We start from the raw sequence: 19,501 nt of genomic DNA, 5'->3' as shown, positions 1-19,501 counted from the left end.
TCTGAGGAATCAGAAGGAAGGTGGTATCCTCAATTATAATATAAAAATTTGGAAGAAGAATTCGGGGTTAAAATCATTATTCCAGTTTTTGATATGTTGAGTATAAGATGAGTACAGGACAGCCAGTTTGAGAGGTCTGAAACATAGTTGGAGATTTGAGGCAAGGGGTCAACAGACAGGTTAGGACTAGATAAGTAGATCTGCAAATTACATGAGCTGATGGGAGCACCAAATGAAATAGTATCAAGGGAAAAGAGGGCCCTAGAAGGAGTCCTGTGGGACATCCTGTTAGTGGGCAGAACCAAGGTAAAGATCCAGGAAATGGAACTAAGAAGGAGTAGTTAGATAGCTAATGGAACAAGAAAAGAACACTGTCATGAAAATCTAGAGTACACAGTATCAAGAAAAAAAGTGACTGGCAGTGTCAAAGGCTTCAAAGCAGTTGAGAAAGATGAGGATTAAGAAAAGGCCACTGGATTAAGCAAATAAAATATCATTGGTAACTTTAGAGAGAATAATTTTATCTGAATGATAAAGTCAGGTGCCAGACTGTAGAGTTAAGAAAAGAGAAAGAGGAGAGTGAATGGAGACAACAACCTTTTCATGAAATTTAGCCATGACAGACAGAAAAGATATACGACAAGAGTTAGAGGGAATGGATAAATCAAGTGAGAGTTTTGTGAGGATGAAGAAGGCATGGGCACATTTATAGGCATTAAGGAAGAATCCAGTAGAGAAGGAGAGACTGAATATAAGTGATAGTGGGGACAACAAGGAGGGCAATCTGTTGGAGGAGAGGAGATGGAATGGGAATGCTTATTCAGGTAAAGGAGTGTGCATTTTTAAATGGCTCTGAACCCTGGGAGACTATCTCCCAGGACCCTCTACCCCAACTTCCTCTGATACATCCCACTTCCTTTATGTCTGAGAAGATATAAAAAGAAGGGAGAAGCAGGAGTTTGGGCACCTTTTCTAGAAAAGAGCCTTGCCCCAGGTAAGAGCCTTTGGTCCCCGCATACCTGAGGGAGACTTAATTTTCCTTAACTTTCCAGACCATTTTCAGAGCAAAAGTAAACCTATCTAAAGAGCCATAAAGTCTGACTCAATTTTAATTTAAATCCGTAGTATAATTATAGGCTAAAAGAAAAAGCCTGATCAATTTCACTATTGGGCTACCAGGATTAGAAATGGACCCCAGGCTACCTTCCCTTCCTTTCCCCCTCCATTTTCCCATCAACAGGAGTTACCTAAAGGAAAGGGCCACCTCTTCATGTGAAACAGTGGTGAGGGAGATAGTGATAGAAGGGATGTCTGAAAAATATTAGATGAAAAGCAAAGGAAAAGAGGAAACTCTCAGCAAATGCCTCCATTATTTTAGTAAAAAATACGCAAGGTTCAGGTGGGGAAAGGGAGAACCACAGAAGGTTTGAAGAAGGATGAAAAGATTTGGAAGAGCCTCTGTGTTGAGTTCATGAGGAAGGTGAAAAAGAATTGCCTGGCAGAAGTGCGGGCCATTGTAGTTATATAATATGAATCTAGAGTGGACTCAGGACAGTTACATGATTCTCTACTTTCAATTAGCAATACATGCATAGGAATGAAAAATGGTCAATTCTGGGAGTGAGTCAAAATTAAGGCTTGATTCAATACAAGTGGTGATATGAAAAGAACACAGGATGGGACAGCATCAAACTGGGTCACCAAGTGGTCAAGATGGAAAAAAGGAGGAGAGTGTAGTTAATGCTGGAGTGATAGCAAGGGAGAAAAGTACTGGATAATACAGCGTGAACAAAGAACAGGGTTTGGCACCTGGAGGCAGAGGAAGAGATGCTGTATCAATGGACTGGTCAGCTAAGGGAATTTCAGAGCTCATTAATATGAGAGTGGTTACAGCATCTTGTGGATAATACCATGATCATCTTTGGGTGTGGTGGGAGTAGGGTAAAGGGGCAGGTCATAGGAAATTAGTAAGGTGAGGAATGGGAAGGTTAGGGTGCTTGAAAGAATATCAATATGAATGCTGAATTCTCTACAATGAAGGTAGGAGTTGGGAAGAAGAGAAAAATTGCACCCCAGGAATGTCTTGGAGGATTACAGACAAACAGCTACCAGAACATAGATATAGACCAGTTGGAGGGTGGGTGTCTCAGGGAACAGCACAACTCCTCCTTGGAGGAGAGAAGGAATCTATGGCATAGCCTCTGCCAAAGCACTCACTCCCTAAAAAGAAGGGCACTGTTTGACCCAGCATAGGAGTTCAATAAAAGGATTCTGTAGTCATAGCATAGCACAACACTTGGACTAGGGGTTGTGTCTCCTTTAGAAAGGCAGTCAGGCCCTGACAGAAGGTACAATACTCGGTAATAGAATCAATTGAATCACATTTGAGAAACTGCATTCTTTTCAATGGTTCCAAGCCATTTGCTAATGCAAACAATTCTTTTTTATACTCTACTATAGATATTTTATGAAGATAAATCCTGAAATGCCCATGATGAACAAATTTTAAATCATATAGTAAGCATTTACACACCATACTAAGAGAAGCTATTCCCAGGGTTCTTGGGTACAGGGTCTTGGGATACCTCTACTGAAGTCTGAAAAGAAGGTGCTGGCAGTGTTTTGGACTGACACATGACACTGTGTGTGTATCTCTAGGAAATTGTTAAAGTACTTATAACTGAACCAAAGGTAAATAGAATGATGCATGGTGACTATAAATACAATTAACATGTTACCAGTGATGGCCCGCATATAAGGAATAGCATAAAAGACAATCTTAAGGACTTGTAAGACTGAAAAAGGAGGTGGGCCAGTCACTACTACATGATAAGAATAGGATATAAAAGATGGATTGTCCAAATGCTGCACTGGAATGCATGGAATTTTAAAAGATTCATAGGAAGTGCTCCAGAGGGTTGAATAGATCCTCTATGGAGAATTTGAGGAAAGACATGGAGAAGCATCACCCAGGATGAAAGAGTGTAGATGGGATTAGAATTTTATGAGTAGAGGGGTACATACATCAATAAAGTCAGAGATTCACCAAAGTATTTTATATCTTAATTTGTTTCTACTTAGCGCTTGCAATATCTAGTTTTCACTCCACAAGTATTTAAGTCAGTATAACAGACTATAAAACTCTTACTAGTGAACTGTTCCTGCAATTGGAAACAGATTCTAATTATAAATAACTATAGATCAAAGGAAACTATCAAGAATCAAGTATTCATTAAGCCTGTACTATAGTATGCTTACCACTTTATATTATGTATATATAAGAAAAATAAGACAGCAATCATCATCAGGATGTATAATATAATCTAGTATAAAAAATAGATTCTATGTATCTAATTAACCTCTCATAAAACTCTTAAGACTCTCAATGGCTTTATAGATTTCTATCTAAATAGAAGCTCCTTTTATGGGTACAACTCTTTAGGTAAAAGTTTAACCACATGACAAAGTTTAACCTAACAGATCATTTTTATCTACCACAATAAAAACATTACAGATGCCTAGTTCTTCCCAAATAACAGATTATTCAACTTAATTTCCTAAGATTTGAATTCTCTCCCATAATGAAGAGCATAATCTATTCATCTCTGCCAATCTTCTAAGACTTTCAGACACATCAGTCCATAAACTTGCCACAAAGGGTCCACTGAATATGCTTTAATGACCTTCTTCCATTTCACATTTCATGGATACCAAAAGAATATATAACTTTCCATCAGTTAGTTCTCACTCTCGTTCACTGTTACTGGCTGAAGTCATGCATTTTCCTGATAATATTCTTTATTCTTTACACAACTTTTCCCACAAAATATTTGTAATATGCTTTTTTGCCCCCTTTATGGGCTTCCCCTATATTCACTGGGGTAGTTCCTAACTCCAAATCTTCAAAGATTATTCTGCTACTTAAAGTTATACACCATCACCAGAAAACTAAAATAATTTAAAAGGAATACATTTCCAATAAAAGCTACAAAAGTGTAACAAGCATTAAAAAAGTTTGATAGAAAAAAGTAAATAGTCAAGAAACAAAATGAACTGGCAATTCTATACCTATGAATACAAAGCAGAAAGGATTCTAGAAGCAATCATATCAAGTAAAAAATGCCTGGTCTGATCTCTAAATTATTCAAAGATTAAAGTCTTACTTTCCAGATACTTATCATCTCTACCTAATTCTACAGGAATACAGCCATAGATGAATGTTTCCTTATAGTAAGGGAAGTGAGAAAGAATTCCCCAAGAAGTGTATAAAAACATAGAATCACTAGACCAAAATATAGTTCTCTAATAACTTAAAAGCAAGAAAATGGTACCAAAGCAGATAGCCATTTAAAGGTAAAAATTATCAAAATCTAATTTGAGAACCTAACAAACAAAACGCCATAAGGGATCATTCCCTACTCAAATTAAAAATTGATTCTTTTGAATCTTTTGAATTTTGATTCTTTTGAATCTCCCTTTGTCACCCAAATTGGAAGTATTCTAACTGCTAATGGGCACAATCCCAATACTGGTACAGAAGTTTTGTTAATCTTGTTTTTCCAACCTGAGTTAGTTCACACTTCCTTAGGCAGACCAATGGCCCTTTGCTCCCAGAGGCTCACCATACTAGTGCCAGACTTAGTTTAGACACCCAATAGATTTTAGTCTTAGAACTCTTTAGAACTTAGAACTCTTAATCAACAAAGCAACCTCAGACTCCCTGGGTGCAGAAAGAATACCACCAAGTGGGTGTATACCACCAAACATGGTGATTATTTTTAAAATCACTTGCCTATATGGATTTTTTTCCCAAATACAAGCATGTGTGCAACTCTGTGGGCAAAAGGTGAACCAATTAACAAAAAATTTATCCAAACAGACCAACTTTATTGGTCTCAAAATGATATAAACATCATAGATGCCTCGTTCTGCCCAAATAATAGATTCCTTAGTCAATTGAACTTCTTAAATTTTAATTACAAAGCTGCTCCAAAAGTGATCCTCTATTTTAGAGATGTCCTTGATAATTAAATACCAATATCACATGGCCACCAGAAACAAAACAAATATATATAAATATCCATATATATTATATATAAGATATTAGAGATATAGAAAATGTCCAAAAAGATATTTTATTTTAAATCAATGATAAATCAAAATTGCCAAATGATGAGATCAAAGGAACATTAGTCATCATAAAACTTTTAAGTAGAAAAGCAATTATTTTTAAAAACCAGTTATATTTAGCATTCTTATCAGTTCCTGAGTCAGATTAGGGTATCTCTCCCCAAATATTTTTGAGGTGTCCAGATCTCTGACAAAAGAATTTAATGTAAATAACTTCCAAAGTGGAAATTTTCTCCACATACATAGAGCAGCAACTAGTCTGTAACTTTAAGTTGTTGTTTTTTAACCCTTACTTCCACCTTAGAATCAATACTATGTATTAGTTCTAAGGCAGAAGAGTGGTAAGGGCTAGGCAATGGGGGTCAAGTGACTTGCCCAGGGTCACACAGCTGGGAAGTGTCTGAGGCCAGATTTGAACCACTCAGGACCTCTCATCTCTAGGCCTGGCTATCAATCCACTGAGCTATTCAGCTGCCCCCTGCAAAAATGTAAGTCTTAAAGACTCATCTAAGGCACTTAAAAGTTAAGTGCCTTGCCCATGGTCATACAACTAGTAGATGGTCAAAAAAAGGCATGAACTGAAGTTTTCCTCATTCTACACATTATGACAACCTCTTTCTGTATGTAAATTTACATGATATATGCAAAAGTATATATGTTCATATATACTTATCACACTGCTTATCCCTAAACATTCATTACCCAGACACATGCTACTCAAGAATTATATACTGTCCATTACTTGTGAAATTCTGAAATTTTAGATGGCTCTTCTCAAATTATCGGCACTTCAAAAAGCTTCTTCAAAAGTGTTAAGATTCACTGCACCAATTCCAAAGGCAATGACAACTCAAAGGAAGATCTTAGTGCCCTCAGTAATTAGACATTATGGAAAAAAGTGGTGTCATCAAGGTGTAAAAGATCAAAGCAGCTCAGAGAGCTAAGATCCTAAATATTTGTTTCATTTGGAAGAGAAGCCCAGAAAAGCAAAGGCAGAGCTAACCTCAGAGTCTAGAATGAGTGCTAGGAGTTACCAAATGCAACAGAGACTTCTCCAGGAGATGTAGGAAGAATATTATTTGATAAAGTTTTTATCTTGTTCCCTAATTTTAATCAATACCACTTGAAAAAGTTGAACAAAATAAATACATTTCATTTGAAGTTCCCAAACATTATGACCCTGAGTTAAAAAAATGAACACACAGAATCAAATGTATTATGTGAAATGATAAAACTAAAAAATGGAATGACAAGTCGGATTACAGAGCATTCTACGTAACAGAACTCACATGAGATTATTGATCATATATTGATTACAAAGCATATAAACAGATTCTATCCAAGATATCTTAATTTTTTTTTCTTCAGGTCAAGAAAATGAGTTCAAATCCAGCCTCAGAAACTTACTAGATGTGTGACTCTAGGCAAGTCAATTAACCTCTGTCTCAAAAATTTGTAATATGAGTATATAATAGTGCCTGCCTCCTAGGACTGTTGTGAGGATCAAAAAACACTTCTAATGCACTCTGCAAACCTTAAAGAACTATGTAAATGTAGTTATTATCATTATCATTATTATGATTACACTAGAATATATTTTACCTTATCCCTCTATTTTGTTACTTCCCATTTTCTCTGTAAGGTCTTCAAGCCGACAGAAAAAATGGGTTGGCAACAAGGATCCCTTTGCCACCTCCTTAATTGCACAGACCACAAAGTGAAAAGGATGAGATCAGAAGTCATTAAACTCAAGGCTAAGGAGAAGTAAAGAGCCTGCTTAAAAGCTATCACATTAGCTTCTCAAATTCCTGACTAAACAACTAATATTGTGATCAAAGAGAAGAAACAGAACACCAATCTGACAGAAAATATCATATCGAAGTAAATTAATGTACTCCCAGACAGTAACACTGATATCAATCCAAAGGATTAGTGACATTGCATAATTCTTTCTATTAAGTTATTCCTGGGGAGGAGGAAGGTGGAGAGTGAGGAGTCATTTTTAAAGCATGTGTTGCCCAGCTAGCAGAACAAGTTGGGACATGCATTCGAGATAAATACAGCTGTTCAGGGATGTCACTTGAGGCTCAAGAGCCACAGAATCTTACTCCAGTCACTATGACCTCACCATAGGAATTAATCAATAGTGGGAGAAAACCAATACTACCAATTATAAAACATTGTAAAGGAAGTTATACATATAAAGCTTTGTTTCCATCATTACTGATCAAAACTCCCAAACTTTCTATTCTCAGTCACTCATATTAGTGGCAATAGTGGTAAAGAGAGAAAAAATATTTTGTTTGATTCAAAAAGCAAGAGTTTCTGTTAATTAGAAAATGAGCCTGATGACAAATTTGTGTCCTGTGTAAACTAATAAAAGTCATCAGCCTAGAAAATAGGCACACCTACTGTAAAGTTAAAACTAAACATCCCTCTGTGGATTAAGGCAATTGTCATGTTCTCTTAAAAAGAAGAGTTTATTATTACCTGTAACAAATAGCCAAATTTCAGAAAAATCAAAATAATTTTAATATAATGATATGTCCCTGGATAATGAAATATTTTCATAGGTCAAAGCTTTTTATCACTCTGTATTAGCAGCCTAACAAAGAATCAATTTAAAAGAAGAAAATAATCTCATTCATTATATGTAATAATAGCCCGAATTTTTAAGTTTTTGCGAATGTCTCACCTATAGCAAGATTCTCCAAACTCTTGTAATCATTTCATTTTCCTTCCCTATAAACAACCTATCTCAGTCAAGTTTAAGCACTTTCTTCTCCCCTGGAGAAAGGGAGAAGGTACAGATTTGTACTTTCATGAGTACAAAGAACTCATAGGTGAAAAAATTCACTCAGTGAAGATCATCACATTCTCTGCAATGTATGGTCTTTGAAAGGATCCCCAGAACATCTCAGATATAAAGTGACTTGCCCAGGGTCACACAGTCAATATGTATCAGGGGTAGGCCCTAAACTTAGCCCTTCTTAGATTTAGAATAAAATATAAGAAGACTAGAAAAGAGCTAGCTTATGAGAAGCTTTAAAAGCCTATTGGAATTTTATATCTGATCTTGGAGCCACTGGAGTTTACTGAATAGGGGAAGTGACACGGTCAGTTAACAGTTGAGTAGAAGATAGATAGCAAATGAGAGAAATCTGAGTTAGGGAGACCAACCAGCAATAGTTCAAGCATGAGGTACAGAGGACAATATCAGGGTGGTGACGATATCAGAAGAGAGAAGATGGCATGTTTGAAAGATTCTAGATGAAAATTCTGAGGAACAGAGAAAAGATTCACTAGAAAAGTGGATTTTTAAAAATTGGACAGAAATGAATAGTGACTAAAAAATGTTTTAACTGCTTTAGTCATAAAACCATAGGAACTACTGAGAATTTGCATTTTGAGTTCTGCCAACTTACTATGTTCTGTTACTGTGCAATAAATATAGTCTTGGTAAGCAATTTAGAATTATTGAAATTTGAGTTATCAGAGACTATGACTGCAGATCTAAAGAAAAAGTGGTCATTTGATAACATACCAATCACAGGGTTGAAGAGATCGGAAAGCTTGAAGGGATGCATCCATCCCTGCAAAATCCCAAAATTTAACATCATAATCAAATCCTCCTGTTACCAAACGGGCACCTGAAGGGTCCAGACCTAAGGCAGAAACCTAGAGAGAAAAAAGTCACAAAAAATAATTAGAGAAAAGTTGCTCATGGTCTATCTTCACAAATTGTAGTATGTTTCTTATAAAAATAATTTCTTTGTTCTATATTCATTCATTGCTAATAAAGGCCGTTTCAATCTTTGCATCTATATTCCCAGCACCTGGCACATAATAGGTACTTTATAAACACCTGCTGATTGAGTTCTCAATATGAAAATTAGCAAAGATGAAAAAAAATGTCCAAAAACAGAGGTGAATACAATTTAACCAGAAGAAATAATATTCCCCCTTTAAACGTTTATATTAGGGGCAACTAGCTCAGTGGATTGAGAGCCAGGCCTAGAGACAAGAGGTCCTAGGTTCAAATCTGGCTTCAGTTACTTCCTAGCTGTGTGACCCTGGGCAAGTCACTTAACCCCCATTGCCTATCCCTTACTGCCCTTCTGCTTTGGAACCAATACACAGTTATTGGTTCTAAGACAGACGGTAAAGGTTTAAAAAAAATTTTTTTTAAGTTTATATTGCTTTTGACTAATACTTACCTTAATCTACCTTCCTTCTTATCTCCTCTGTTTTCCCCAATCCTTTCCCTCTTATTTTTTCTGTATACAACACTATATGTATATATGTGTGTGTGTTCTCTCTTTTGACTAATTCAGATGACTGAAACTGTACCTTTATTCATCCAAAAACCACTTTTTTGCTGCACAGACTTCTACTAGCACAACCCCGTAATGTGAGATTTCTCTTCCCTTCCTTTTCCATTCTTTTTTTTTAACCTTTATCTTTTATCTTAGAATCAATACTAAGAACTGTTTTCAAGGCAGAAGAAATTGGGCTTAAATTACTTATCTAAAATCATATAACTAGAAAGTGTCTGAGGTCACATTTGATCCCAGGACTTCCAATCTCCAGACCTGTTTCTCTAACTACTGAGCAATCTAGCTGCCCTCATTTCTCTTCTAAGATCATCAAAACAATCCTTTTAGGTCCACTGTATGTATTATTGAGACTCTCTGACCACAGATGATGATAGAATTCTAAAGAGATACATGTATCTTCTCCCCATACTAGAATGTAAACAATTCATCTTTGTTTCATTCCTTAAGATTTATTGCTCATATCCAGAGAAAGAACTGTGGGAGTAGAAAGAGAGAAGAAAAACAACTGTTGATCACATGAGTCAATGGAGATATGATTGGGGTTATAGACTCTAAATGATCACCCTAGTGCAAATATCAATAATATGGAAATAGGTCTTGATCAACGACACATGAAAAACCCAGTGGAGTTGAGCATTGGCTCAGGGGAGTAGGAGGAGGAAGGAAAAGAACATGAATCATGTAATCATAGAACATTTTTCTTAATTAATCAATTAAATAAAATTTTTAAACTAAATAAATTTTAAAATAAAATAAAAGATTTTTTAAGCTCATGTTTAACTTTTTATTTTTGTCTTAACACCTATATCAGTCTATTAATTTTCTTCTCAGCTCTAGTCTTTTCATCATTTCCATTTTTTTCCTATAGGATTATACTCAGTTTTGCTAGATAAGTTTTTCTTGCATTTTAAGCCTAATTCTTTTGCCTTTTGGAATATCATATTCCAAGCTCACCAATCCTTATAATAGTAGCTGCTAAAACATGAGTGATCCTAACCTTGACACCTTGTAGAATAACAATCGCCTGATGCAATTCCCCTTATCCTGACACAACATTCGATTCATAAACATCCTACACACAATTTCCTTTGGCCCTAGCTTCCCTAGTGGCTTTTCTTCCTCCCCTATCAAAACCAGATTGGCCCCAGCTTTTCTGACATACCTTTCTCAGACACTAAAAAGCTCAAGTTCTTGGGAGAACCTCAATGGAACTGATGCATAGTGAAATGAGCAGCACCAGAGGAACATTGTACACAGAAAATAAAACACTGTGGAACAATCCAATGTAATCGACTTTGATACTAGTAGCAATGCAACAAGCCAGGACACTCCTGAAGGACTTATGGAAAAGAATATTAACCACACTGAGAGAAAGAACTATGGGAGTAGAAATGCAAAAGCAAAACATATGACATCACTTAACGCGTGTACATATGGGTATGTGATTTGGGGTTCAGGCTTTAAAAAATCGCTCTATAGCAAAAATGAATAATATGGAAATAGGTAATAAGTGACAAATTTGTACAACCCTGTGAAATTGATTGTCAGCTCTAGGAGAGGGGAAGGAAGAGGGGAGGGAAAGAAAATGAATCATGGAAACATGGAAAAATATTTTTAAATACTTTCTTATTAAAAAAAAAAAAAGCCCAAGTCTTATGGGCTCCATGCTTCTCAGACTTGGTGGGTACTTGATAACATTCAAGTCACTATACCCTAATGTCTAACTGACCAGATACGTTTCCAAGTGGACGTGAGGGAGGCTACAGCCAGAAAAGACAAATGTCACTGTATCTTTGCTATGTATCATTGTTGTACATGTTTGCTGTTAGGTCAAAGTAAACTTCCCCATCTTTACATGTGCAGGGCCTCACAAATGACTCCTTTCATCCCAACATTGAACCTGAAGTAAGAGAAGGCTGGCTTTTGAGCAATACCTATAATAGTAGTACTGCCTAGCAGCAATGAGGGTTCAATTTAAAATTATGTAACATAAATTTGAACTGAATCCATTTGCATGATTTTCTCTAACTTCTTTTAGCAGCACATGAAGGCAATGAAAGGTAGGAGTGATCCAAAGCTGAAGTTTGTCTTGGAGCAATCAACAATATCATAAGAGGTGTAGAGAATCAAAAGAATTGAGGGGGATAAATAGACTAAAGGTCACAGATGAAGAGAAGGGTTTTATAAAGGAAGGTAGAGAGAAAGGTGAAAAACCAATAGGTTATGGTTGGGTAAGGGGATTTCAGAATTCTGAAACTAAGCTGGTGTCTGAATGAAGTGGTTCCAATACAGCACCTAAGGAAGCTACATATCAGATCCTTAGAACAATGGTAAAGCTGATCCACTAAGTCATTTTCATGCACTCCTTTTAATTTCACATAGATACCAGTTCGATGAATCATTTTGCTCAGTTAAGCTTCAGATAAAACCTTTACAAATTCATTTTTCCTTCTATTGTTTTTCATTTTTTTGAGAGACTCATGATTTTTCTAAACAATCCTTCAAATTAGCTGATACCTCTAGCTTTCTATGACTCTTTACTTGGCAAAGAGATCAAATATATGTTGACTAAGGAAGTTTCTGGGGCAAAGGCTGTCTCTTTGTTGTGATGATGATTTTTCATCAGTTTGTAATTTCAATAAGGAATAACAATAGAAGCAATGTCTACTTTACTCTCCTACTTTCCAAATTCAGATATTTATTGAGCTGATCTTAATGAAAATATCAGATTGGAACTGCTCTAATCAACAGTGTCTTCTTCATGTCTTTCTCTTTCCTTTAACTTATTCATTTTAACCTTTTTGAATGAGGAACAATAACTAATCCTAAATTGCACACTATACACCACATAATTTAAAAGCCCTGATCAAGTTCAAAATTTTTGTACTGGTAGATAAATTGCAAATACCTTCAAGTAGTAAAAAGTATCTTTTTGCTTCTATTCATAGTGAGTACACCAATGGGAGAGAAGCAAATATTATAGGAAATGCTATTTCTCATCACTAGACACTCTCTCACAACTAACTGCACCACATCTTTACTCACATCTCAAAGAAAAATTTTTAAAGGTGTGTTGTCCCTTTCAATTTAGCTATAATTCACTTCTATACTCAAATTTTATTGGTAGCAAGACTCTCAATATGGATATAGTTCAGGTGCTCCTTTAGTGTTATCATACAAAGATAGCACATTTAAAATTGGCATTTGAATCAGTGTTTTTAGGAAGTCTAAATAGCAACCTATTCTCTCTTTTCTATAAATGTTCTTACACCATAGCAGAAGTCAAAGGTAGTGGAGGGAGAAAGCACATAGGCTAAGGGCCTTTGCATTCAGGTATCTGTTTCATGGATTGTAATGGCCAAAACATTTCATCAACCAATAGAAAACTTTCTAGAGATTAGCCTCCTTTTTTCCACAAAGATCACCTGATCTGGAATCATACTGAAAAATTCAACTTGTGCACTACTCACATAGCATTTGAGAGCCCAGATCACTTGAACAATACAGTGAGGTATCTCCTTATATTTCATACAGAGAAATATTGAAACACATACCAGGAGTAGTGTAAAGGAAAGAAAGAAGACACAGAATAATTATGCACACTGATTATGCCCATGTATCTTTTTAAAATATGAGAACATAAAAGAAAATCAACAAATAAAATTAATAGGTATGCAGAAAAAATAAGGAAAAAATGTATTGCTTATTTTTTCCTTATGCATTATTCTGACTATTCTTTTACATTTAATTTTTTCAATAAAATAATCATAAATTTTAAAAATTAGCTTCATATAACTATATGAAATTTAATGTCAATACATTAACAAAATAAAAATAGACCTCATATATAGTGCCATCAAAGTGACAGAAATAAGATTTGTCCTTTACCGTAAATACTAATTCTGTAAAAATATGAAATCAGTTATCTTTTGATATTAGTTAAAAGTCAAGAATATCAAGATATTTTCCCATTAAAAATGAATATATTTTTAAATTTCCATTCTTGGTGTTTAATACTGCTAAATACAAACTAGGCTTTGAAGACAGCAATAGCAATGACACTAGAAAGTGTTACTGTTTTTAAATAATAAGTAATAACTGTATTATTTAGACAGAATGACATGGAACTATAGTACAGTAGCTAACTCCTTTAACATCCATCATTTTGGCAACATCAAACAATTCATCTTTACTAAATTTTAGAATTATTTTATCATATTTCTACCTTTGAAAGAAAAGTCCTACAGTATAACACTTACTGTTTTACTGCCATGCTGCAGAGTGATTTCATGGGAATCAGGAATTTTTTTGACAGGGTTCTGAAATGAGAAAATTATAATCTATGAGTGAATTGAAATACCACTAACCAAACACAGTATAACTTCATTCAATCCAAGCATGTTATTAAAAGCAATAGTATCAAATAAAATAAAACAAAAACTTTAATCCCAAAGAATTTTTTTTAGTACCTTCGTAGATTTGGAAATACAAGAAATTTGTAAGACTGATCTTCCCTATCTATAAAGCTGAATGATGCTTCTTTATCATAGGCAGATAAGAATACTTTTTTTCAGTCTCTAAAGACTTTAACTCCCTTCAAAAACTCATTATTTGTGGAGAGGTTTCTCTTTATAATTAATCTAAGTAATTCCATATAAAATTTAATTATCTTCCTATTTTTAGGAGAAATCAAAAGAGATTTGAGAATAACTTTTTTTAATACATAAAATCACTGTGACTTAACTGTACTATACCAAAGTTAAAGTAGTTTCAAACATAGAACGAGGGGGCAATGATTTTCAGGAATATTTGCCAAAGGAAAAATTAATCAATAACTTCTTATGACATTTTATATGAAAAAAAATCATCGATAGGGCCAGTGAATAACAAAGAATAGGAAGAAAAACTCATAAACCCCAGTCAAAAATATGAAGAAATATCAAATATAAAAAATAGCACATTTTCTGGATTATTTTCAACTGAAATAAGTGAGTTACTTGACTTTATTGATGGTATATTGGTCAAGGGTTCTTCTCTGGAACTATCAGGCTGCAGGCTGGTCTGTCAGGCCTAGTCACCCAACTGACAGGAAACATGATCTGACTGTGTTTTATGAAAAGCATTTTGGGTTTATTAAAGTCTTTCAAACAGGGAAAGGAAGGAGAGCCAAGGAATAGATTTCCCTACTTCTAGATCTCTAAATCTCCTCCCTCCAAACCTAAGAGATACTCACAGATCTGCCTTCTGTTCTTCCTGCTAACTTACAAAAACACTCTCTGTCTGTCTGTTACCCAAAATTCCCTATCTATCTTCCTAACCTTCTGACCCTCCAAATATTTATGGTGGATGAGGAATAGTCTGGTAGGAATAGATATGGGTGAAGTAATTGATAAAATTTGATAAAAAAAAATGAAAAAATGGAAGGCTTCAGCCAAATATGGCTTCAACCACACCTCCAGGCAAGCAGGTCTCTTGGCTCTGGTTGGCTTTCCTTAGCAATATGAAATCTCTAAATCAACTGGAACACAGGAACTGGATTGATATGTAAAGGTTGATAGGCACAGGAAAATCTAAGTGAGTAGGACAAATATCTCAGGGATGAGCTGGATGATGGAGGAATCTCAGGATCTGGTAAAATGGCTTTTTTCCCAGTTACCACAGGTCCTCCACAACAGGAAGTACTCTCTCCAAACTCTGAGAGAGAAAAGGAACACTCCCTTCTAACTGTTGTTCTCAGTCTCCCTTAAATCCTTTTCCCATACTCCCTGGAATCCTTTTCCTCTGCCTGGTTCCACCCATGAGCCACCCGTCTATGCAATGTCAGTCACAAACCCCTACAAAAAGCTTTTCATTGTCTTTCTATTTCTACACAACCGAGGCAAAATCAACTTGGTGCCATGACTGCACAAAATGACTAATGCTACCACAAAGATGAACAGGAAAATCAGCAATAATAGTTTTAAATTAATTATTTTTTCAATATAAACTGCTGATGGAATAAAGATTGATATGATGGTAGAGGCAGATTTATATAGTGAAACAACAGCATAAGTTAGAAGACTCCTGGCTCCACTATTACTAGCAGTCTCCCGTTAGTCTGACTTTCCTTAACTTTATAATAAGGATTCAATAAATTCAATTCAACACATTGTAGTCTTTTGTTTCTATCAACCACTCTATACCTAAAAATATCCATGGGTCTCAAGAGCTAGAGCACAAAAGCATCACCCCTTGATAGATTAGATAAGACTTTACGATCACGTTGATGAAGACTCTTGTTATAGATGGATTTTATGAGGTTTATATGTATATATGAGAATATCAGTTCTTATTTCACTGCGTATAGTTAAAACTGGAAGGATAGACTTTGGTCTCTGCTATTGTTGAACTTAGGTAACAAGATACTGAATTAGTAAATTTTGGCTATGCTTTACTGATGTAGTGGATTTTTGTTTTAGTGTAACAAGAATTGAAAATGATTATTCCTTTACCTAAAGAGAGGTAAGAAACAACAAGTTTAGAGAGAAAAGACTGCTGAGCATTTACTATCTAAGAAATGATTCAGTCTATTTCTAACACAGGCCTTAGAACTAGAGACAAAAGGACTTGAGCAACAGAGTAAGAACAAAACAGAATGGAAAGATGGAAAACTAGACATTTTTCCATTTACTCAGGAGAAATGTTTACATTTACAATGTCCTTTTATTGCTTTGTTGGAATCATAAAAGCCAAATCAGAGACAACCATATTCATCTTCAAGTTCAAGAATACTTTCACAAGCTAAATATAAATCCTCTACTCTAAATTATCTGGGCCATTCACTAAGGTAGTTAATTGGTAAGCAATATGTGAAAGCATTACTTAGAACTATTATATTTTATTTATTTCTCTGCCAACTGTTCTTTCAAAACTCTACAAATAATATAAACACTGTCATCAAAAAGTCCGACTGAAGAATATTTCATTTAAATATAGAACATGCATATATATGTACTTAAACATGTTTATGTATAAATATTTAATTCAACATTTTATAATAAAAAACCATAGAATAACACAAATCAGGTTAGTATTTATGTTTAAAAAGGGTTAATGCTTAAATAAATGTTTATGTTTAGACATCAGTTTTATTGGAAAGAATGTAAGGCACACTTATAAAAAGCACATATAATTGGCATAACTAAATTACCTAAAATAGTAGCAATCTATCTTTTTTTATATTTGCACATTCAATTGGTGGTGACTATTCTTTTTCTAGAACTTTCACTTAGGACTTCTTGAAATATGCCTTGCTGTGAAATTTATAAACTATTCCAACAGGCACAATAACTTCATAAAGTACAGGACTTCAATGAATCTTTTTATTACCAGAATTCATAACAAGCATATGAAACTTTAAAGTGAAAAAGGGGGGGAAAGTATCTGTTTCCTGGGTCAATAAAGGATCATTTCTCAGGTTCAACTCAGCCCCTAACAACAACAAAAAAAAAAGCAATCATATTGGGAATCCTGTGAAAGATATCATCTGACGTCAATCTTCCCAAGGAATTCAGATTTTAAAATCAGAAACTTGTTTTCTGGGATAAAGGTCAAAAGCTAAAAAAATTGAAAAGTAAATATGCACTGTGACAGAAAGAGTTCCCAGTAAGAATTCTGCCAAGGAAATGTCTAGAAGAATGCTCATATCAACCAGAAGCCTAAAAATATTAAAAGGGGCTGCTTCCCCTTCCTGAGAAGTTACATGCTGATAATCTAGTCTTCATACATAGAGTAGCAGAATGGACCAGGTTAAAAGAGTAACTTTGGGAAATACAGTGGCATCCAGCATCAATTTGGCCCCATAAGGGTTATGGGAAATTTAGACAGTACTTAAATCAAGTACTCTGAAGCAAAAACAATGAAATTAACCCAAATCCACCACAGATGAAAATAGAACCCTTGTTGTCTGTGACCTGAATGTTATATTGCCCTTGGTAAACATGGCATATAGAAAGACCCCAGGTCCAAGATGTGACTAGCCTGACTAATTCCCATAGCCAAGAGCTGGTAATTCAGCATCAGAATGGATGGTCTTAAATTTAAAATCCCATTGGTTACATGTTGTTGCACTATGGTTTGCTCAGCACAAAGTTAACACAATAAGAGAAATTTACATTTGTTTAACTTCCACAATGACTACACACTAGTCTTAAAAGACTAAAACTGTACTAATAGTTAAATTATTTGAAGCATAAAGCTTTAAGAATTACCATTTGGAAAAAAAATCCCATCTGCCTACTTCTTTTTATGCCAAACAACCTTAAAAATATTAAATTTTATTCTTTAACATTGAATTGCTATCCTTTACCTTAAACTATTCCCTACATGCAGTATGTAATGTTCTAGCAGTGGTAAAAATTTTATGCAGATTTTATCACATATTCTCACTAATAACAAATCTGTTAAACTGAGAGTTCCTAATGCTTTTTATACGAAAGACCTCTTTAGCAGTCTTGGAAATCTGTTCTCAGCATAATGTTTATTGCCTGTGTTCATAAATGGACATGCTAAAATTCAGTTAGAGATGAGTACAAAATAAGGATGTGCTTTTTTTCCTGTTAAAGTTCACAGATCCCCTGAAATCTTTGGGATCATAGATCCTAGGTTAAGAAACTCAGGTTAGAGGTTGGCTGGGGTGAAGCCTTTTTATTCACTCGAGACCATCAAAGCCACCCTTTCCATGATCAAAACCAGAAGACTGGCCATACCTAACCACTAAGAAAAAAGGAGAGGTCTGATTGATTGATATTTAAAAGTAGTATAAGATATGATTAAATAATTATAAGTAGCTAGTCTCAAATGCCAAAATTAAGAACTTGGACTACATGAGCTGAGAGAGAAGCAATGAAGAAATTTTGTGTTAACCTGATAACAGGGGAAGATAAGAACCAGAGAACCAAGTTAGTAGAAAATTATTATGACTGATCTACATATTCAGTGATGAGAGACTAAATTAGGAGAAGGATGGTAGGAGAAAAGGAAAGAAACAGAGCTAAGTTTTGTCAGGATTATAAAGTTTCAAAACCATCATACCTATAAGCTCACTGTTTGCTCAGTCAGCCCAACTAAATGAACCAAAGAGTTTGACTAATCATATCAATCTGACAAGAGAATACACACTGTTTTGTTATTAAACTGAGGAAATGTCCTACTTGACATAAATCTGCTTTTCTTAAACTCTTCAATCTAATCTGATGCTAAATAAGAGAAATCCATTCCTTCAACAGACCTATTTCCATGAAGTATTATTTTCTCTTTGAAATACACATCAAGAAATTTGTTTCATGTCATTCAAAATACAAACAAATCACCAAAACCTTTTACCACCTTAAAAACAAACTGGGTAGAAATCATCACTTTTAAAAAAGGAATAAAGCAGACCCAGTCAGACATTTCCTTAGCAAATAAATTATTTTGTTGCAAAGGAATCGATAAATTTAATCTTGGGCATTTTAATCTTTGTACTGGAAACAATTTTGTACTGGAAACAAACTGGAAACAAAACAATTACAATTCTAAAGAGATCTAAGAATATTACCAATGCAGGAAGTCAATTCAAATATAACTACTTTTCTTGCTGTTGGCTTCACTGTAATTTTTAATTTTCTATCATATCATGTCACAGTGCTTCAACAAGTACTTCTGAATTGTAGAAAAAGACAAGTATAGGAGCTTTTATAAATATATTAAATATTATTTTGTGTTATTTGTATAATTCCAAGAACTGCAAACTGCAAAAAAAGACAATTTCTTAAGAGTACTTCAGAATGACATAATCAGAGAGGCAAAGATACTCTCATAAAAAAAATTAAGTGTTTGCTTCTATCATCCTAAAACAGAACCTATTAGAAAATGTTAATGCCTTCACTTGTAAAGCTAAACTTAGGACTAAGGTAATTTTTCATTTAAAATTATCTCAATTTAGAAAAAAACTGATATTGCTACAATGTTCAAAAAGAATTAGAAGGTAAAAAACATTAGAAGCTTTTATATTT

General features: G+C 34.6%; 1 protein-coding gene across 1 annotated transcript in view; it reads right to left on the bottom strand.

Annotated features, from left to right (window-relative positions):
* WDR70 (WD repeat domain 70) overlaps window positions 1–19,501 on the bottom strand; it is a 357,011-nt gene that overhangs the window by 277,222 nt on the left and 60,288 nt on the right. The window contains exons 6-7 of the mRNA XM_056824559.1: window positions 13,727–13,786; window positions 8,675–8,808 (exon numbers count right to left, since the gene is read on the bottom strand). Of these exons, the coding sequence (XP_056680537.1) occupies window positions 8,675–8,808; window positions 13,727–13,786 (194 nt within the window). The remainder of the gene's footprint in view (window positions 1–8,674; window positions 8,809–13,726; window positions 13,787–19,501) is intronic.

This window comes from Monodelphis domestica, chromosome 3 (assembly GCF_027887165.1).
Source record: "Monodelphis domestica isolate mMonDom1 chromosome 3, mMonDom1.pri, whole genome shotgun sequence".
Classification (NCBI taxonomy): Eukaryota; Metazoa; Chordata; class Mammalia; order Didelphimorphia; family Didelphidae; genus Monodelphis; species Monodelphis domestica.
This window is presented reverse-complemented; position numbering and strand designations above follow the sequence as displayed.